Source organism: Caloenas nicobarica, chromosome 2 (genome assembly GCF_036013445.1).
Source record: "Caloenas nicobarica isolate bCalNic1 chromosome 2, bCalNic1.hap1, whole genome shotgun sequence".
Classification (NCBI taxonomy): domain Eukaryota; kingdom Metazoa; phylum Chordata; class Aves; order Columbiformes; family Columbidae; genus Caloenas; species Caloenas nicobarica.
This window is the reverse complement of record NC_088246.1, coordinates 51,852,919-51,874,495: the sequence shown is the minus strand read 5'-3', so window position 1 is coordinate 51,874,495 and position 21,577 is coordinate 51,852,919. Positions and strand designations below refer to the sequence as shown.

At 40.0% G+C, this 21,577-nt stretch overlaps 1 protein-coding gene across 3 annotated transcripts; it reads left to right on the top strand.

The window, feature by feature from the left end:
- The first annotated feature begins 1,803 nt into the window (after positions 1-1,803).
- MLH1 (mutL homolog 1) lies at positions 1,804-20,759 on the top strand. 3 transcript variants are annotated; one of them, XM_065627760.1, is made up of 19 exons: positions 1,804-2,204; positions 3,297-3,387; positions 3,500-3,598; positions 5,053-5,126; positions 6,242-6,314; positions 7,398-7,489; positions 9,055-9,097; positions 9,750-9,838; positions 11,285-11,397; positions 11,975-12,068; positions 13,017-13,170; positions 13,910-14,265; positions 15,049-15,197; positions 16,385-16,493; positions 17,319-17,382; positions 17,911-18,075; positions 18,763-18,855; positions 19,229-19,342; positions 19,864-20,759. In XM_065627760.1, exons 1-19 carry the CDS (start codon positions 2,098-2,100, stop codon positions 20,029-20,031), a joined length of 2,247 nt encoding a protein of 748 aa, XP_065483832.1. In that variant the 5' UTR covers positions 1,804-2,097; the 3' UTR covers positions 20,032-20,759. The 3 variants fall into 3 exon arrangements, with proteins under 3 accessions (XP_065483832.1, XP_065483834.1, XP_065483833.1); XM_065627762.1 differs by lacking the exon at positions 19,864-20,759 and having other exon boundaries at positions 18,747-18,855; positions 19,229-19,321; XM_065627761.1 differs by lacking the exon at positions 19,864-20,759 and having other exon boundaries at positions 18,744-18,855; positions 19,229-19,321.
- Positions 20,760-21,577: the final 818 nt, after the last annotated feature.

The window sequence follows — 21,577 nt, the reverse complement described above, 5'->3', positions numbered from 1 at the left end:
CCATCTCTTATTGGAGATAGCACTATAAGCAAAGAGACAATAGTATAGATAATATTACGTGTCTTTTGATGCTGGGAAGCTCAAGTTGTGCAGCATTGAATGGGCCTCCAGCACATGTGCAGCGCACCGTGCAGACCCCATCCATATAAATGGTTACCTCATTTTGGTCATTCAAGCTATTGTAGGATTTTCTTGCACGAAAACAACTCCATTCATCATTTCTACTGTCAAACAGGAAGGATGTTCACATGAGAACTTCTTGCTGCATTTCTAGATAAGGGCGAGGCCACGCAGATGGTGTGATTGCTGGTGTGGAGGGGGAGCTGCCTGCAGGCTGGTCGATTACAGGGAGCAGAGGTTGTCCTACAGCCAAGGGATTTGTGCAGTGCAACACAGGCCCAAAGGCCATGCTGGGTGTGCAGAAGTTTAACTCATATACGGTCCACTAAAGCCTCTACCTGCGATGATCTCCTGGCCAGGATCACTGCAAGAGACTACAGGTTTCATTTAATCACAGCCATGGTCCCTTCCCCAGCTGCAACAGAGGGAAGAGGCCTCCCATCCCTTGTACCCCAGCCATGCTCCAACCACCAGACCCAGCACCACACGCGGGGCTGTATGCACTGGCGAAGAGAGCCAGAGCTCCGTGAGACAAGTGTCTCCAAAGCCCAGGAGTCACAAAAGCTCAGGGCTCGCTGCCAAGTTTTACCAATGCCACAAATAATTATCTGCTTATCATTTTTGAGCAATTCCTGACAATGTGTACTGTGATTGTATAGGCACATATCGCTATGCATGCAGTCATCAGACACATCTTGGAAAGCATATTGCATCCAGCTCTGGAGCCCTCAGCACAGGAAAGACATGGACCTGTTGGAGAGGGGCCAGAGGAGGCCACAGAAATGATGAGAGGGCTGGAACAGCTCTGCTGTGAGGACAGGCTGAGAGAGTTGGGGCTGTTCAGCCTGGAGAAGAGAAGGCTCCAGGAAGACCTTATTGTGGCCGTTCGGTACTTAAGCGAGGCCTATACGAAAGATGGGGACAGATTTTTTTAGCAGAACCTGTTGCAATAGGACAAAGGGTAATGGCTTTAAACTAAAGGAGGGGAGATTTACACATAACTAGATATAACGAAGAGTTTTTTTACAATGTGGTTCGTAAAACACTCAAACAGGTTTCCCAGAGAGGTGGTGGATGCCCCATCCCTGGAGACATTCCAGGCCAGGCTGGACGGGGCTCTGAGCAACCTGATCTGGTTGACGATGTCCATGCTCATTGCAGGGGGGTTGGACTGGATGGCCTTTGAAGGTCCCCTCCAACCCTAACTGTTCTACGATTCTATGGGAGACATTTAGTGGAACATGTACTGCGGTCGGCCACACAGCGCGGCACGCACTGCTGTCGCAGACACACAGCACAGCCGGCACTGCCACCGCGAACACGCGCCACAGCGCTCGCCGCAGCGGCTGACACGCGCCACTGCACCTCCCGTGGCCACGGGCACGGAGAGACACGCGGGCCGCAGCCTCAGCCGCCCTTCTCCAAGGCACGCCGCCATGACGTGGCGCCATGACGTGGGGCCATGACGTAGCGCCAAGCCTACGTCCGAGACGCACGGCGTCACGCGTGCGGCAACCCCGCGCGCAGCGCAACCTCCTGCCGCCAGGCGGCGCGCTGCTCCCCGCTTCCCGCTCCGTGTGTTATTTTTACCGCGGAAAGGCAAGGCAAGCCATCGTGTGATGGGCACTTGAGTCGCCCAATCGGAGAGCCGCCCGCTCGAGGCGGGGGAGGAGGCTGTGGGAGGCGGTTTGGCGCGAGCGGCCGGAGCGGGTCCGCGCGGCCTTTTCTTACTCCCGCCTCGGCCCCTCGCTGCCCTCATCAGCGCTCTCCGCTCCCCGTACCCGCCGTGCGGTCTCTGCAGGCCCACAGGGGCACCCTGAGTAATTCCCCCCCCGCTCCCGCCCCGAGCGGCAGCCCCAGCCCCGCTCGTCTCCCCTCAGAGCCCCGTTCGCTGGCGCTGCCCGAGCAGCAGGTCTCCCCGCCTCGGGCGCCCTTTGCTTCCCTCGCCCTTCCCGCCCGGCTCCTGTCACGGCACCCATGGCCGGCGTGATCCGGCGGCTGGATGAAACCGTGGTGAACCGCATCGCGGCCGGCGAGGTCATCCAGAGGCCGGCGAACGCCATCAAGGAGATGATCGAAAACTGGTAACGAGGGTTCTGCCCCGGCGGGACGGGGGAGAGGCGGCTGCGGCGGGCGCTGGGCCGCAGCCCGGCCTGGCTCGGGGCAGCGCGGTCCTGGCCGCGGGCAGCGGGCCGGGCTGGAGCCCTGGGGCGCTGCCAGACCGCCGGCGTGCGGCGAGGCGGTGGTGCCGGTAACGAGAGGCGGCCACCGTGTGTGGGGCCTGCGGTGGGGAGAGCGCAGCCTGGAGAAGAGAAGGCTCCGGGGAGACCTTATTGCGGCCTTTCCGTACTTAAAAGGGGCCCACAAGAAAGATGGGGACAGACTCTTTAGCAGGGACTGTTACGACAGGACAAGGGGTAATGGCTTTAAACTAAAAGAGGGGAGATTCGGGCTAGACATGAGGAAGAAATGTTTTACAATGAGGGTGGTGAAACACTGGCCCAGGTTTCCCAGAGAGGTAGTAGATGCCCCATCCCTGGAGACATTCAAGGCCAGGCTGGACGGGGCTCTGAGCAACCTGATCTAGTTGATGATGTCCCTGCTCATTGCAGGGGGGTTGGACTAGATGACCTTTGAAGGTCCCTTCCATCCCAAACTGTTCTATGATGCTGTGTGGAACTCTGTTCAAAAAGCCTGTCTAAATTTGTGTTTGGTTTTTGTTGTCGTTGTTTGATGAATTTATGAATCTTTTGCTTTCAGTGGCAGTAATTCAATTATTTGTTTTGAAGATAAATCTGGGATTAAAATTTCTGTCTTTTCACTAGTAAGTGTCGTGAGCTGTATCAGCCGTGTGCAAGTAAGCAGCAGAATCTGCAACAGATTTTGGTAATGAGAAGACAGTCTCTTTGTTGAGCTAGGCACCCTCTTATTTTTTAAGTTTGTGAAAGTTCTTCATAATTGTTGTGGATGGTGATTTAGAATAATATATCACTGTAGTTAAAAGAAAAAGTGAGGAGACAGTAAATGTTTATTTGAAACAGAATGAATTCCAATATGAGTGACAAGTAGAGTAGAAAGAAATTATCACTTGTGTGAGAAAAATTTTGAATCAAAGTAATGTAGTCTGTTATTCTCTAGAATTGCTGTTCTCTTGAAAGTTTTCTTGGTTTTTGCAGTTTGGATGCAAAATCTACGAGTATCCAGGTAGTAGTTAAAGAAGGTGGTCTGAAGTTCATCCAGGTCCAAGATAATGGCTGTGGTATCAGAGTGAGTAAACAGTCAACAGCTCTATGCTGATGTTTAATGCTACTTTTAAAAAATTATTTCAATTTATAAATGTTTCTGTGAAAAGTGACTGTTACCCATCCCTTTCACATAGAAAGAAGATCTGGACATTGTATGTGAGAGATTTACTACGAGCAAACTGCAAAAATTTGAAGACTTAGCTAGCATTTCCACATATGGTTTTAGGGGCGAGGTAAGCTCTTCATCGAGGTTTTAAAAGTATTCATTGTTAGTTACCCTGTTGTAGTGGGGTTTACATACTATCCCTTTCCCAATACTCTTTACAGAAGGTTCTGTTTTCTGAGAGAGTCTGCTGGGTGAATATAGTTCAAAATACATTTCTATATCTTTCAAGATCAGATGAATGCCTAGGAAGACCTGTATGTTGGTTTTGGGAACTGGGACTGTGTAGCCTGGAGAAAAGGAGGCTGAGAGGAGACCTTATCGCTGTCTACAACTGCCTGAAAGGAGGTTGTAGCATGGAGAGTGGTGGTTTCTTCTCCCAAGTAGCAAGTGACAGGATGAGAGGAAATGGCCTCAAGTTGCACCAGGGGAGGTTTAGATTGAATATTAGGAAAAACTTCTTCCCAGAAAGGGTTGTGAAGCATTGGAACAGCCTGCCCAGGGCAGTGATGGAGTCACCATCCCTGGAGGTGTTTAAAAGGCATTTAGATGAGGTTTTTAGAGACATGGTTTAGTGCCAGAGTAAGGTTATGGTTGGACTCGATCCTTAGGGTCTCTTCCAACTGAAATGATTCTATGATTCTATATATATTTTTTTTAAAGTAAAACAAGGCCTGTCTTCTCAAACATTGCTTCATGAACCTACAGGTAGAGACAATGAAAGATTTGAGTGGAAGGTGAACCTTTGACAGACATTTGTCTGAATACAATACTCAAATGTTTGAAATGCACGTTTGTCCTTCTTTGCTTTTGCTATTAGTCAAATCTGGTATCTCTGACCCCTCAGATATACCAGTTCTCCAGATTCTCATAGGTTATATCTAAACTTGTCTGGAAGAACAGTCCAGGATGAGTTCTGCTTTCTCTTCCAGATGGACAAGAAGATATTTAAGTATGTTGCCTGTGGTCAGATATATACATCCTCACATGCACCAGAGAGTGGACTGAGTCCTCTCCTCACACACTTTCAGTGTAATAGCTCCACAGCCAGTGGAGTCTGATCCTGAGGCTGGTTTCAGCAGGCTGTGTAGGCACGTCCATTGAGTTTTCTGGGAAAACCATTGTAACCTGACTTTGTGATACTACCTACAGTCAGGAGAAGTACTTGAGCAGTGTGAGAAAGTAATAGCTAAAACCTTCCAGCTGTATTTCTTAACATGAAAGAAAGAAAAGGGCACAACTGTAATCACTTTGCAGATTTCTTTTACTTATGTTACACGGTTAGTGGCTTGCATTGTTAGAGATAATGAACTGTTAGAAAAGCCAAAAGAAGGTCCTGGCTGAAAGTCAGTGTTATAGGTACTAAAATACGTTAAAGCTTTCCTGGCCTGCAATTTTCTTGTAAGGGTTTTTATTAATTAACTTGCGAGTGGTGTATCAAAATTTAGCGATGCTATTTAAAGTGTGGACACTCCTTGATGGTCTCCAGAGCAAAGTTTACACAGATGCTCTCTCTTTCTCTAGGCATTGGCCAGCATCAGTCATGTTGCCCATGTTACGGTTACAACTAAAACAGCTGATGCAAAATGTGCATACAGGTATGCTACCTATCATCCAAGTGACTTTTGCCACATGTGGTAATGAATAGATGCATTTCATTATCTTTTCCATGCTTTTATTAAGGAGGAGGGTGGAGTAAGGAATTACGTGTTTCTAGGGTAGCTACAAAAAAGACCCAGAATTTGAGGGAACATAGTTTGAGTGATTTTTTTTTTTTTTTTTTTTTTTTTTTTTTAATTCCACGTTGTAAAGGTAAGCTTTAGCTAAACAATATATTTAAGAGTACGTGTATGTGGGTCTACTTCAGCAGCCAGTGTAGCGTAAGCATTTGCCTTTTTTTTTTTTTTCCTCCATTTCAGGATAAAATTATGTATATACACAGTCAGCATGTCTTGCAAATTTCATAAGTCTCTGAACACAGGAACCTACAGCTTTATTTGGTTTTGTGTGGTGCCTAATCCTATTCAGGTGGTTCTGAATATTCTTCTGCAAACTTACTCTAAATATAACCAAACCTACCCATTAACTTCTCAATTACTTTTAAGAAAAACGAGGAAAAAAATGAGCTTTTCATCTTGTTTTTTTCAAAAGATTGTGTAGCTATGGTCTTTCTTGCATTAAGTATGAGGGTATGTGAGAGGGCAAAAAAAGTATGGCCTGTGAAATTATGCATCTGTGTAACTTGCTGAAAGACCTATGTGGGACAGAAATATTTTCTGCTTAAAATGCTGTTACAAGTGAAAAGGAAATGGATCTTATATTTAAATTCAATAATTTCTTATTAGTATAATTGAAGTGTAAAGTCTAGTGGGAGAATTATTGTTAGTCCAGGTCTAGTTACTAAAGAAAAATAAAATACAATAATTCTGCCTTTACTAGAAAAGTCTTGGTAATGGAATTTCAAAACATGTCTCATTTTCTGCCACTTTTTTTTTCTGGTGTTATTCCTGCTCTCCCACTGGTTCTACAGTTAATGAAGACAGTTTTCCTCTAGCAGAAATGAGGGAGTTGCAGCCAACTGTCTGTATCCCAAGTTCTTTGCTGAGACGAGAGTGACGATGATGGGGTTTCTTTTGTCTTCTCCCTTTGGCTGTTGTCCTCTGTCCCCAACTCCCCAATCTAGATGTCTGACAACTTATTATTTTCTGCTTAGAGCTGCATACAGTGATGGAAAAATTAAAGGCCCTCCGAAACCCTGTGCTGGAAACCAAGGAACTCAGATCACAGTAGGTTTTTGTGCGTGTTCTCTCTTGTCCCTCTTCTGCTCCCTGGTCGTTATGCTTGCACCACTTACTGGTACGTGTTGCATTGTAAGGTGCATGACAGTATCACCTTGTAGAATGTTTTCAAAATTATATTGTTGTGTGGCGTGTTTTGTTTTGTTTGGTTTTTTGCTATGTCGTCTTCCCCAAAGACAGGTAAATACCAGAAGATCCTCATTTTCTCTTCTGAGGACAGCATAGTCATACGCTATCAGAAATATTTCATAATCTCTCTGGACTGCTGAAGGCCTAAATGGACATTTAGGGCTGCAAGAAGCTCAGAATAGTAGCAGGGTGGTTTATGTTTACAAGCCAGTGGGACAATGAGTGCTGGCATAGACTGCAGACCTGCTGTCTTTCAGTCGTATCTTTCATATACCAAGATTTGAATGTGGGTTGGAATCGGGGTTGTGACAAATAAAGAGCACAGAATGGGAAGGAGGGTGCGTGTTGCAGAGTGTAGGGTGAAAGGGGAAGCCTGGCCTGAAAGTCTGCAGCTGTGTGTTTGTCTTGCAGCAGGAGTATACACCCAGCAAGCTTCACACGTCAGTATTTAGGATAATGTATCTTCAAAAAGAAGCTGGACTTTAAATTTCTTCCTTTCTTACTATAGCAGAAAAATAATTTGCATATTGTTTAAATAAATAGAGAAAATGAACAATTTAAGCTGCTGGTTTAATGACATTAATGGCCTTGACTGCAGCAACTGTTTTAACATTTGTTGGCATTTCATTGAAACACAGTGTAATCAGGGAATCCATTGTCATCTGCAATGGAAAGCATATAACTTTCACTGAAATGTGAGTTGTAGGTTATTGTTATTGTTAAAAATCAGATGTACCAAAATATTTGAAAACATACATTTCTCTGGAGTTGCATTTTGTTAGGGGAAGCTAAGCAGGTAAGGAATAAATGGAATGTTGATCTTTCCTAAACTAAAATGTTTTCAGAAAATTTGGTATTATCTGTTAAGAGGATGGATTTAGATGGATTACGTAGTGAGAAGATTTTTTAAATTACTTTTAATTGTGATCTTTTTCTCTGTAGGTTGAAGATCTTTTTTACAATGTAAATACAAGGAGGAAAGCTTTAAAAAATCCAAATGAAGAATATACAAAAATAGTAGAAGTTGTTAGCAGGTAAACTGAAATAGGAGGCTCCATTTCTTTTTTTGTTTGTTTGGGTTTTTTTTTGCTGCCATCAAGAGTACTGGGATTTTTTTAGACTGACTGGCATATCTCTGTGTGATGTCATTTTTTTGTTGTTGTTTTTGAGGTTTTTTTAACTATTTGTTAGTATATGGTGTAATATAAGAGTCTGGTTGGATACAGAAAATCCAGTGGAGAAACAGTCTACATTCAGTCTATGACTGGATTCCAGCAAACAAATGGTGATAGACTTGACTGAGTGAACTCTCAATGAACTTGGACTGCACAGAATCCAAGTAAAAACTCTGCAAGAGTATTGAGATTTGGCTGAATATGAAAAAGCTGAATGGCTGTTTCACGTCCTGAAAAAAACCCCTAGTATCACTTCAGTTACCAGATGTTCCCTTCCTGTGTTGCTTTGTTAGATCTTTCGCCACGTGTGGAGGCTTTGCAAGCAGGATCTACACAATTTAACCAAAATAGCTGCTTTATGCTTTCAGTAAACACAAAAGCCAGCAGAGAGCAGCAAGACTGTATGTGAAGCGTTAGTTTGCTCCCTGAATGAGCTACTTCGGAGTGGTTACTGGCCAGGCAGACCGCAGCCAGGAGCTGAAGGGTCAGATCCTGCTCCTCCATGGAACAGGCTGATCTCAGGTCTTGCTGAGTTACCGGCTTCCAACTCATTGGGGTTTTTTTCCATTATGATTTTAATTTTTATTTATTTTTTTTCCTCTTGAATTATTGAGTTACTAAGTGTCCTGGTGACAACACTCTAACCTCTGTCTGCATTTTTATGTTTCTCATCTTACAAGGTTCTACTGTATGGTCTTTCTCACAACTTAGCAACTTCCCTAGAAGTTTGAGCCAGGGTTAGGCAGCTGTAGGGTATTGGAACTTGGCCCTGGGGTCTCAGACAGCGGAACCATCTGGGTAGGGGAAGTTGAAGGTCAAGACAGCAATTTTTCAGATACTTCTCTATAGTACCTGTTTCTCTGAAAATAAGACCTACCCCAAAAATAAGCCCTAGCATGATTTTTCAGGATTTTTGAAGATGCTCAAAATAAAAGCCCTAGTCCAAAAATAAGCCCTAGTCACAGTTCATAAAAAAAGTAAATTTAGTGTCCAGGCAGCTATATGTGTAAAAAAGTAAGCATCTTTTGGAGCAAAAATTAATATAAGACCCTGTCTTATTTTCAGAGAAACAGGGTAGTTGAGACTTGATGCTGTTAAACCGAGGAGGTTTTGCTGTGCTTCAACTTAAACCTGTGCAATGAAACTGAACTTACCCGGTCTATAGAAGCTGATCAGGCAGGTTTTTTTTTTGAGAAATAAGCTAAGCTGATCCTTGAATTTCATATTGTTACAGGTCACTTATAAATAGAAAACATTTATGTCTATAGCTGTTTAATCTGCAAAAGCTCAATTTGGCTCAAATCACCTTACTGTGTCACAGGAAAGGAAATTGTTTGCCCCTATTACTAGCTGCTTTTCAGCATTCAGAGAAAGTAACCTTTTCTTTCACATACTGCAGTCTTACGGTTATGTATTTTTTTTAGGTATGCCATCCATAACTCGGGCATTGGCTTTTCAGTTAAAAAGGTATGCAAATAAGCTTTTCATAACTTCACTGTGTGTCTCTATATATTTGTGCATGTGTATATATACACACACATGTATATAATGTGGATATATGAAAATGCCAGAAAATTTGCACTGCATCTTTTGCAATGGGAAAAGTGTACAGAGCCTTCCCTTGTACTGAAATGTTGACAAGTATGTCGATGCAGTTTGGATAGAAAACGCATTAGTTAAAAGTAAACAAGACAAAAGCATGTTGTTTGGGAGTTTTGGGTTTTCTGTGTGGTCGATGTGTTATTTCGTTTCAGCTTTATGAGCTGTTTCAGCTGCTTTTGAGAGTCTGGTTGTTTATAACTGTGTGAAAGAGGACGGGATAGAGCACCTTCATTCTTTGGCATTCTTGATAATTATTTACCGAACTGCTTATGTTCCTCACTTTCACAGATGGAGTCACTAGCTGAATGGGTCTGATGTGATCTAGCAAATCTTTTAATCCTGTGCCATTTACCATCTATTGTTTTTCTGAACACAAATAAGTAAATAATACTAAAACACATTATAATGATGTTGAGTCTCATGCCTTTGTGTTAGAAATGTATTTGTTAAGTTTAATGTATTTTTAAAACTTCAGCCAGAACTGTGAATTGATCATACTAATTTCTGCTCTCTTTAGCAAGGTGATACCATGTCAGATATTAGAACGTTGTCAAACGCCTCAACAGTGGACAACATCAGGTCCATCTTTGGCAATGCTGTTAGCAGGTATGTTGATGTTAACTTTCCTTTTGACATCAAGTTTTCTAGTAAATCTTTTTTTCTTTTAAAGAACATGGGCTGCGCTAACTTTTCCTGCTTCCTTCAACATGAAATACAGAGAACAGGGAGTGTTGCTGTTACAGACTCCAGAGCTCTCCCTTGCCTTGCAGAATGTGTGACACTTTTTTTTTAGTATATCAAAGAGGGAAGTTGCAAAGCTGTTCGTTTAATGCACTAAAAGGGAACCACCTGTTTGTAACTTTCATTTTGAAAGAGCAAGCTGTACTTTTGTTCTCTACAAGTTCCTAGGCCATGAAAATATGACCACTTCTTACACAGTCTGCTATCGGATATATTTTGAAGTCTCCTCAAATTCATTTTTCTGAAATCTTATCGTTCAATATTTTGACAAAAGCTAAATTAGCTGAGGCTGAGTAAACCAGGCAGAAAAGTTGAAAACAAATGAAACCAATCATCTTTTAAAAATGTATCTGCCAGTTTAGGAAAAAATCTCTCTTTATAAGACATTCAGGTGTAGATAATTAATCGAATGGAGTTCTGGAATGGATTTGTCCCATGAATACTTGGGTGTTGATTCACTTACTGAAGTCACACTTCTCATGTATGGAATGTAACTTTTAATACAAGGAAACACCTTTATGAAACACAGCAAACCAGAGAGGCTCTTTGGTGATAAGGTTTGCAATGTTGTTTGTATTTATTTGTTATGCATTTTTTTTGTCTACTGCTAATATTTGTTTGATACAGTTTTTTATTTTTACAGTTCTGAATAAATTGTCCACTTCAACTTACATGTTTTGATCATATGTTTTGAAAGGTGGTGTTTGATCTAGCTTGTTACTTCAACTTAAAAAATGAACACAAATAAAAATGGGACTCAGTATATATTTGGCTTGAATTGGAAATAAGTAGCCCATAAGCCTCTTCTATATTAACTTTACAAGCTGACATAATGGCTTGCTACCAAAGTGGATTTCCTTGACTAATGAATCATGAAACTTATAAATATTAGCCTAGCAAAAGTGGACAAAGTAGCTCAAGAAAAGAAATGTTTTTCCCTGGCTGCTGCTAACTTTGAGGTGTCCTTGTCTATCACTGTCAATGGCTTAAACAGTCAAGTGCATATTAGAACTATCAATAGATGGTTATAATATTATGGATACTGTGATATGTGAATGTATTAAAAAGATACTGTGGATAGTTTTACAGGCTCCAATCATAGTGTGTTACTATTTTACGTTTACTTAGAAGAAACAATGCAGTTCAGGTTAAATCATTTTTGTGACTCAGCAATGAATGTTTGAACTCTCTGATAATTCTGATGTTTTCATGAACTGGGATATAAATAGAATATAGAATAATATATTGCTACTTGTGAGTACCGTTTGAAATTTGCATCAAAATTCAGTTTGCCTGCGTTTCTGTAAATAGGGAACTGATAGAAGTGGGCTGTGAAGATGCAAGTCTGGCCTTTAAAATGAAAGGCTACATCACAAATGCAAACTACTCTGTGAAGAAATGTATATTTTTACTCTTCATAAACCGTAAGTTTAAAAAAATAAGCAGTATGTTGTACAGTCCTATGTTGCTTACATAAGAATCAGAAGATCAAAACTTTCTGAAGAAGTATAAAATGCATGAGCGTTCTTAAAAACATTGAAGAATGAGTATTATGGTTAATTGTAGAGCTTAAGGTGTTTTTCTATTTGTAATGTGCATCAGGTTTTGTACTCTGAATAGTGAAAGCAGCTAAGATTAGGCCTAAAGAAAGTTAATCTTGCAGAGTATCAAGGTTATACTTGTCTCTCCTGTCAACTTATACAGAGTGGTCTCTCCATTATGTAGCAACACAGGCATAGGATGCAACAAACCGTGACAGTATGAAATAATGACAAGGTAGTCTGGTTATTTCAGTATTTGTGGGAAAAGAAATACTTCTAAATATAAAACACACTAGGAAGAGATCGCCTTTTCCTGGTTTTGTATGAAGAATAAATAGGTCTTGGGAAAAATGATTATAATGGTTGCCCTGTGCCGAAGTTGTTCTGAAGGAATAATTGGACACTGTGCAGTGTATTTCAGTGGGGGTCTTCGAAAACAGCATTTTGTTCTGTGTTTCAGATCGATTGGTAGAGTCAGCTGCTTTGCGGAAAGCCATAGAAACTGTGTATGCTGCTTATTTGCCAAAAAGTACGCATCCATTCCTATACTTAAGGTAAAGCAATGGGAAGAAGTAGCCTTTTAAAACTATCATGTAGGATATGGTATAGCTAGGGTGAGTAAGTTTAGAAGGGCATTTGTGTTTGTGATAGTAGTGTTAAGCATTGCACTGAGGTATGTAATTGCCAGACAGGAGATAATTAAATCACATTAAAGAAATCTTAAGAAGATGGGCTTATTTTCAGAAACAGTGAGTGTCTGTAATTTCAGTTTAAGTCCTTTCATATTATGGACGCTCTTCACTTAGGAAAATGTGTTACACTAGGAATATAGCAGAGCATTTAGGACCAGTCAGATCATTTATTACAAACTCATTAACGTTTTACCTTGCTAGGATTTACATTTGTATCTGTATTTTTAACAGTTACTGTTCTTGGTATGCTAATGCAACAAAAAGTGAATTGCATATTTCTTACAGAAATAAATAATTTTTTAGGGTCAAGTAATAGCTGAAATTGAACACAAACTGTTCTCCAAATTTTAAAGGACATAGAATGGAAAACCTGGCTTTGTAATTGCTAAGCAGTTGAATCTCGCTGTTCACCAGTGAAACTTGGTGATATCCAGTGCTTTCTAACAATAAAGTTCTTGCATTGTAGCATTTAACTGAATTCCTGCTTGAGATTATAATAAGGCATCAGAAGTCATTAACTCATGAGACACTGCCAGTAAAAGATATTTCTAAAAACTGTGTTGTAGTCGTACAATGGGGAATTTGGTTTAAGCTTACGTCTGTAAGCAGATTTTGGTGAGCTTGGAAGAGTTCTTCAGAGTAATTATTTTTTAACACACTACAGTCAGATTTGTTTGGTGTAACTTTAGGAGGTTTCAGGACTATTTTGGCTTCTCTGCATGGAGTAACGGCCCCAGTACTGAACCAATTTGTGCATTCTCTGCCATCGATGGGAAATTTTAGGTTAACTTCTTTTAAAATGTTTTCCAGCCTGGAAATAGCCCCCCAAAATGTAGATGTGAATGTGCACCCTACAAAGCATGAGGTCCATTTCCTTCATGAAGACAGTATTCTAGAGCACGTGCAACGACATGTAGAGAGCAAGTTGCTGGGCTCTAATTCTTCAAGGATGTACTTCACTCAGGTGAGAATACACGTTTCACGTGACCACAGTTCTGCACTGTTTTAACTGTTGTGGATATGTTTACTCCGTTCAGTAGTATAATTTATGCAGTGATGGACAGTCATCAGTGTTGTACTGCTGGCTTGAGATCTTTTGTTTCAGGGAAGAGATTGCCGTAATATACCAATGTTAATGTGGCAGTGAACTTACTAGAGAAAAAGTTTTGCTGGATTTAGAAGTATTTTATGTACCTTTCTGTCAAGCATATGTTCGGTCTTTTATTTGACAAAGTGTATTAGCCTTCACATGTGGTAAATTGGTTTTTATTCTGCCTTCGTTTATGTGAAATGTGACTGAGGAAATTGATTGTTCTGTGTATTTGACAACACATTTGATTTGATCTAAATGAAAAAAAAAAATCAGGAAAAAGATTGCCTAATCTCTCTTTATAGAGAGCATAGTATAAGAATTGTATAAAAAAAAATTCCATGTGCTCTTTTTTTAAGTTAAAGATTTTCTCTGAGACAAGGGCATACTAACTGATGATTTCCCTAACTGCCAAGATGATGACATCTGTGCTACATGTATAGCGAGTGCAAAACTGGCAGCCTGTTTAAGCAGCTGACACTGTGTTTGTGGGGCTTGGCAGTTACTTGCTTCTGAGCAGTAAGATGCTGTGAGAAATGCAGCTGATCTTTGTGGTGGGTTTTTTTTGTTATTGTTGAATCTTTTCTCTTTACCTCCCCATATCTGAACAAAGACGTTGCTTCCGGGGGCCGACTGTTCTTCCAGCGAGGTTGTAAAATCAGCAGCAAACTCTTCTGCGGTTGCCAAAGGAACGAGCGACAAAGTTTATGCGCATCAGATGGTCCGCACCGATTCCCGAGAGCAGAAATTGGACGCTTTTCTTCAGCCAGTGAACAACCCCCTACGTACAGGACCCACTGAAGGGACGACAGAGGTTAATGTGGGACCTCCAGAGGGTGTGGACAGGCCACAGGATGCTGAAATGGAAGATGTCAGTGGTGTAGTTGAAGTGGCTGATGTTCAGGACACAGTGGTGCCTGGCGGGCTGAGTGAGAGTGGACACTTGTCTCCTGAAGCAGTGCCTCCTCAGTAAGTCTCATCTGTCCTGAGGTCATGCAAGGCTACCTATTTATTTCATGGCCTTGAAACTGAAGATTTTTCTGATCACTTCGCACTTTTGCTTTTTCATAACGAAAAATTTTCCTGGAATAACATTCTATGGCATTTTAATGAGAAATTTAACTTCATCTGTGAACTGTAAATTACATAACTCGTGATAAATTTTGTAACTGGAATGGGATTTCCATGCATACTGAAAGGCAGGAAACAGTATAAATAATGACGTTAACTTTAGGGAGATCATAGTGGTCTGTTAAATTTGGAGGCCGTCCTTTTGTGAGGGGGTAGAAAGAATCTACATCACTGAATTTTGCAGACATTACCCTAGTAAAGATAAAAGCGCTGTAATCTTTCTATAGCTCCTGCAGGAGCTGTTACAAGAAACCAAAGTCTTCTGAGGGAATCTAATACCCCACCAGTATTACAGAAAAATGATAATTAAAAAAAAAAAATTGGAAATATTGATATTTTGTGTCCTTTAGAGCCCAATTATCCTGGTGCTTAAATGACAGATGTCTGATGTGATTGGTATTAGACACTCATAAATTCTCTTATAATTTGCTAGGAAAAGATACTTCATGCCTCAGAAGTAAAAGAAAACAGTCTGTCTTTCTTTCTGGGAAGCTTTGGGAAATTTTTTGCATTTCGTGTGGTAACATACAGCACATGAATTGAGCATTTTATCTGTTGCATGTGTGTTTTGCCAAAGCGATAGGAGAATTGAACATCATTTATTGTGTTTCGGTATTGCAGAAAGAGACCACGGAAAGATGTGGATGTAGAAATGGAGAAAGATGACACAAGAAAGAACATGACAGCTGCCTGCACCCCTAGAAGAAGAATTATCAACTTGACCAGTGTGTTGACTCTCCAGGAGGAAATTAGTAACCAGGCACATGCAAGTAAACAAGGCTTTTGCTTCTCAAGATTATTGTTATTCCACCAACTAAACATGATTTGTTTGAACTGCTGAGGAAAAAGATATTTAAAAGGTGGCCCAGTCAGCTCACTGTGCTGCTAAGTCGGCTTTTACCAAAACCACTTGTTAAACATCAAGGGCCAAACTTTTGAACAGGGAGCTGCTTTACTGAGCCACACTGCAGGACTGTTTGAAACCTTGTTAGTTGATATACATTTTATGCATTCTAAATAGCTTGCAAACCTTAACTTGCATCATAACACTGTAAAATCACAGCTTGAAAAGCTAAGTTATTTTGTCATTTTCAAACAGAGGTGGCAGCTACAATATGATCATAAAAAAAAATTTCCTTAGCTGTATGATTGTGAAGTAGACTGGGACAGGCTTGATAATCATACTTTTTATTTACTGCTTTTGCTTTTCTTTTTCATTTGTATCTGTCCCACTTCTATGAAATGATTGGTGAAATATTATTCTCTCTTCTGGTAAGAGTTATTTTGGAAAAAGGTAAAGGGTTTGCAATTATTCCTAGAGTTGTTTCCCTCTTAGCGCCTTCAGTTGCCTTCAGGGTCATATTGAGTCACATAACCCAGTTAGTCTAAATGTTTGGAATCTCATGTTCTGGGGTTTTTGACAAATTTATTTTGATTTTTTTCTGGTAGTAAGAATTGGGGAAGCTCCACAGCTAAAATGGCTACACTAACAGACATCTGTAATAAATAGCTTTTTAATAAATTCTTGATCTTTAGAAAGCTTGTACTTACACTTCACTTGTGCTCCAGAAAAATGTTTTTAATTAGGAGATGGCAATTCTGAGCTGGTAATTCCATATCTGACTGTTACTGTTTGAATACCAAAATCCAACAGTTGTCTCTGAGCCATAAAATGTCAAAAAAAAAAAAAAAGTGTCGAAATACATGGTAGAACTTGTGCAGCTGCTTGAGGTCATGTCTTGTCTTCACATGTATATGCACACAAATGATTATTTCAAAATGTGGATAATTGATAGTACGGGCCTATAAGAAGCAGCAGCGGTGTAGTGGTGATTGAACAGTAATCTGAGGCTTTAACACTAAAAAGACATAAACAGCTCAACTAAATATATTAGGGCACAGTTGCAAATATAAAATTATATCCTTTTGTTTCTTCCCCACCCCTCAATCGTTTCAGATCTTCAGGAGATGCTACATGATCACTCATTTGTTGGCTGTGTCAGTCCTCAGTGGGCTCTGGCCCAATATCAGACCAAACTGTATCTCCTCAATACAACAAAACTCAGGTAAAGAAGCTGTTAGACTTGTTGGCAGTGGAAACAACTACTGATTACCAAGCTAATTAGAAGGCGGCAGAAAATGACAGGGAAAACAAGATCATTTTCTTGTTGCCTGTCTGGAAAGTCCTGAGGCCAAAGATTAAGCCATCAGTTCAGAACAGTGGAAACAAGTCTGGCGTGCTTGGGAGAACTTGCAGGGAATCGGTGTAATTAAAATGCCAGCTACTGTATTGCATGCTCACAGACTGGGAGAAGGGGAAAAACATTTTATTTGCATCATGATTGTTCACAACAGCAACTGGGCTACAGCACCCTGTACAAAAATGAGCAAGGAAAGGCTTCAGAAAAGTTACGTAAAATGTTATATCCACTTGCATTAAGAGAAGCTGCAGGACATGATCCTAATGCAAAGTTTGTATTTTTGCATGTGCGTTCTTACTGGGCCAACTGCGTAAATTTTGTAACAAATAAGAGCGTACACTTAAGATTGACATGTCTTATCAGTTTCCAAGATCCTGTGCATTTCTTGCAGTGCAGCAAAGGAGTAAAGAGGTTGAAATACAAGGTATCTGGGAATAAACTGACAGCAGCTGTATGCTTGAGTATGTAATGTTTCTGCACAAATGTGGGTGGTGGCAGAAAGCAAGAAACAGTTTTAAATATCTAGATAGCATGTGTATATCTTAAACTGTTTAGGTAAAGTAAGATTTTTGTTAATATGGATGGATATATACATTTGATATTTCCAAGATGACCCTTTCCACTCTTAATCAAGGTAACTTGGAGATAATGTGATCCTGTCAATTTAACTATTTTTGTATTTCATTTTAGCCAAGAACTCTTTTACCAGATACTTATTTATGACTTTGCAAACTTTGGAGTCTTAAGGTTGTCTGTAAGTATAATTTTACATTATATTCTAGATAAAAATATTTATTTATTTATAGTATGTCCTTTCAGATAAATGTATAGTCTTACAGGGTGGTTTTTGTCCACTAGAAGAGTGATGTTTTGATTCTTTTACAGTAACAGAATGTAGAAAACTCTTAGTCATTTTGTAGCTGCTACTGTAAGTTGTCATCCTGCCTGCTTTTTATTACTGTCACTTCTAAATATTCACGAAGTTTTGCTGTTGCTCATTACATTGAGACAAAGAATTTTAATAGACAGTCTGTAAGAAATAAGCTGTTGAATGCTAGTGCTTATCCTGTAAATATCGCATGACTTTGCAGGATTGTGGACAGCACAGAATCATATCAGAAATAAATTCATACTTTTTTGACTGTTTATGATAAGCAGAACTGTTTGCTCTGCAGACCAGAAACAGTGTATATAGTTAATTTATATATGTGAAGGAAGAAGCTATAGATTTCCAGCAGAGCATGGTGATCCTTAGCAACAGTTTTCCCTCTTCTGTTTTTAGGAGCCAGCTCCTTTATATCAGCTTTCGATGCTTGCTTTAGAGAATCCTGAAAGTGGCTGGACAGAAGAAGATGGCCCAAAAGAAGGGCTTGCTGAGTACATTGTGGAGTTTCTGAAAAAGAAGAGTGAAATGTTGAAAGATTATTTTTCTCTTGAAATTGATGAGGTGACTGCTGCTATTACTTCAACAGTAAATGAACGATGTTACATTCTACTAACAAGTAACCGCAGTGGTTTGCTTGCAGTACTTACTGTCATCCAGGAAAATTTAGGTGGCTTGCCCCTTTCATTAAAAATGCTCAGCACTTAATGCTGCTTTTAAAAGGGGGCTACACAAATAAGTTTAATAAAATAATTTAGTCATTGCTTCTATAACTAGAAGGCAGATCTCTTATCCAACAAGGTGTGCAGCTTAACTAGGTCTCTAGCCAGGCAGGGCTACAGCATCACTGTTGCTTTCAATGTGTCTCTTTTTTGTGTGTGGCCTAATGAATCTGTTATTCTATACAGAACTAAACGGCTTCATCAAGGGTCATATCACCCAAGATACTTCATTCAGATGTTCTCCTAGGAAGTGGGATCTGTGTAGTCAGTGGCTAGAGGTAGAGGGGGAAGGTGAATTCAGGTCTCCCTGAGCTGAGTGGCTCAAATCCAGGCCTTGTGAAGTTAAACACCACCACTAACTCTCTTCCTGCACAGTCTGCCTGGTGTCAGGCTTTAAAAGCTTGTAACTTCAGACAGGTTCACTAAGTTTGGTACGAATCAGTCTGAAAATAGGCAATGGTTTTAGTGCATTTATTGCAAGAACAAACTCTTTTTTTTCTTTTACTGAAGCAGCAGCATTGCCTTGCAGGAAGGAAACCTTACTGGGTTACCACTTCTGATAGACAACTATGTTCCACCGCTGGAAGGACTGCCTATGTTTATTCTTCGCTTGGCCACAGAGGTATATTCTCTTAATTCATTCATTCACAAATGACTTTTTCTGTTTAGGAAAGAATGAAGTGAATCAAATTAATTCATCAGAAGCTGCAAAGGAAGGGCTGGAGTTGGTTAAATGTACTGTAACGTGCTCTAGATACTTTTGCTGTGTTTACTGATGAGTTGTGATTTGCCCCTGCATTCCTAACTACTGCTCAAATGAGAATATATTTTTTTATTCAAAAGCTTGCATTTCTACCCTTTTGTTGTTCTACACCTTTACCTCACCAGCACAAAAATGGGCAAGACATTATTATGACTTTTCCATTTTAAGAATTTCTATCAAGTCTCTGACTGCTACCCAGATTCTATTAAGTGACCTCTCTTTCTTTTAACAGGTGAACTGGGATGAAGAAAAGGAGTGTTTTGAAAGCCTAAGTAAAGAATTAGCTATGTTCTACTCTATTAGAAAGCAATATATAATAGATGAAGCCACTCTGACAGACTCTCAGGTACAAGAATATGAAACTAGTCATGAACAAAGAACTAACACCACACAGGAAACTTCAACTACAGACTTCTAATCCCAACTCTACTTTCAGTGAAGTGAATCAAGTAGCAGTGTGGCAAGATTCTGAAAGACTGGGACTTAATATTAAGTATTATAAGTATTAAGAGAACCTCTTGAGTGTTGCAGTGTATTTAATATCTCAATGGTCCTTGGCATCTGAGTTTGGGATTGCATTTTTTTACCTCTTGAGCTATGATCAATTTCCAAAGAATAAGGATGCATATAAATTAAAAATATAGTCTGCTTGCGTGTATCAATTTAATTGCTTAGTTAAGCTAGTCCATTCTGCGATTAACTTTCCAGAGCTTAAAATTAACTTGACTGTATATAATGAACTTCCCTAATACCAGTGGAATTTGACAATTGCTGTAGTCTTACTAAGGTTTCTTAAGGAGTGTTTTCCTCTAGTAAAAGAGAACTCCAGTTTAATTGTTTGTCCTTTTATTTTTTTCTGTATTCCAGAACGAAGATTCTGACTCTGGTTCAACAACATGGAAATGGACTGTGGAACATATACTTTACAAAGCTTTTAGGACCCATCTTTTACCTCCTAAACACTTTGCAGAAGATGGCAACATTTTGCAGCTTGCTAACCTGCCTGACCTGTATAAAGTTTTTGAGAGGTGTTGAGCAAGTAGCTATTTGTATAGACTGGTGTATATCTAAACCACATTCATGCTACCTTCCGTTTTACTTAGTAGAAGACAAAATTGGAATCTTGATGGAGGAATACTAACATGACAGCAAATAGTCTATTTTTCTTCTATTGATCAAAGAATGAAAAGAATCACTTTAGCTAAAATAAAACCTCCACTTATGGTCTGGATCTCATTATTAAGCAATATGCTAAGAGAATATAACTTCCCCTGAAGAAAAATAATTTGGTTAATTATAAAAGGAGATAGATCTTAATTGAAATGTGAGTCCTCATTTCCCACAGCTTGAAAAGAGAAGTTCCTAACAGCACTCACTGTCCATGGTGAGTAGGCTATGGACAAAACCCACACACCTTCTTCCTTGTGCTGCCCATCTTTAATGGCAGCACCAGTATACTGGAGTGTCACGTCTTCCTGAGCGAGGGGGAAGTGGACACATGGCTCAGCCTGCACAAAGTGTAACAACTGAGCAACCCACAAAATGAAACTTGCAGTGAACAACTGGCTTGGGCTGGATTGGACCCATATATTACTTCCTGGTGACAGTGGAACAGATCAGGACTACTAACAGGAATCACATGTGTATTGCAATTCTGCTGTATATGGCCACTGTTACATTATGCTTGTCTTGTGACAAGCATACTGTTGTATGACTTTTCTAAATGCAAATCACATGTAATGCCTAATATATTAAATTTGATATTAAACATTAAAAGCTCCTTCTATGGGCTATCTAAAGCTGTTTAGAGAGCATTGGAGCCTGACATAAGGACCTGTGAGAAACATCAACAAATGTGCACAGACATGCTTAAATATATAAGCAGTGGTGAGCACTCATGTCATGTAACAAATGTCAAAATGCCAGGTGCTGATCACACCTTTCTGTATGTTCCTGACCCCCCACAAAACTTAACAACCCAGAAAATCATATTTTACATTATGTTCATTTTTATCCTTTGAGGTATTTAACGGAAACCTGATCACATAATGCCAAGTTTCTGGCACAAAATTAAAACCACTTGTAATAAGGCTGAAACCACTTTCTTTTTTGATACATAGTTAGAGCTTTAAGCAACCTCATTCAAGTTAACTGTCTTCGTGATGGGAAAAATGCAGGAAAGCTTTCTTGCAAAATGTATTTTGAAGTTAAGATAGTGATAAATCATCAATCAACACATTCATAAGCCTGTCATCAATTACAAAATGACAGCCAGCTAATGCTATCAGTTTGGTCAGCAGCCTGCTGCGTTTTTTTCTTTTTAGATTATTCACTCTATCAGCTTCTTGAAACAAGACTCATTTCAAATCTTACTTTCGAGCCCAATAAAAAGCAAACCCAACATGTTACAAACAGCACACAGCTACATTTTCTGTGTTTACAACAGTTCACAGATTCAGCTTTTCAAAACCAGGAAACTTCAGGGTGAGCTGCTTTCTTGCCAGCTTGTTCAACTGCTCAAATCAACTCAATTATTACTCATGACTCCAAGGAAAAATAGAATAATTGCATGAAAAAAGTT

Excerpts from the sequence above, each read along its gene's own strand:
- MLH1 (XM_065627760.1), top strand. The coding sequence starts at position 2,098 with ATGGCCGGCGTGATCCGGCGGCTGGATGAAACCGTGGTGAACCGCATC. Across the intron at positions 5,127-6,241 it reads GATGCAAAATGTGCATACAG|AGCTGCATACAGTGATGGAA; the intron begins GTATGCTACCTA and ends TTTTCTGCTTAG. Across the intron at positions 18,076-18,762 it reads TTTCTCTTGAAATTGATGAG|GAAGGAAACCTTACTGGGTT; the intron begins GTGACTGCTGCT and ends ATTGCCTTGCAG.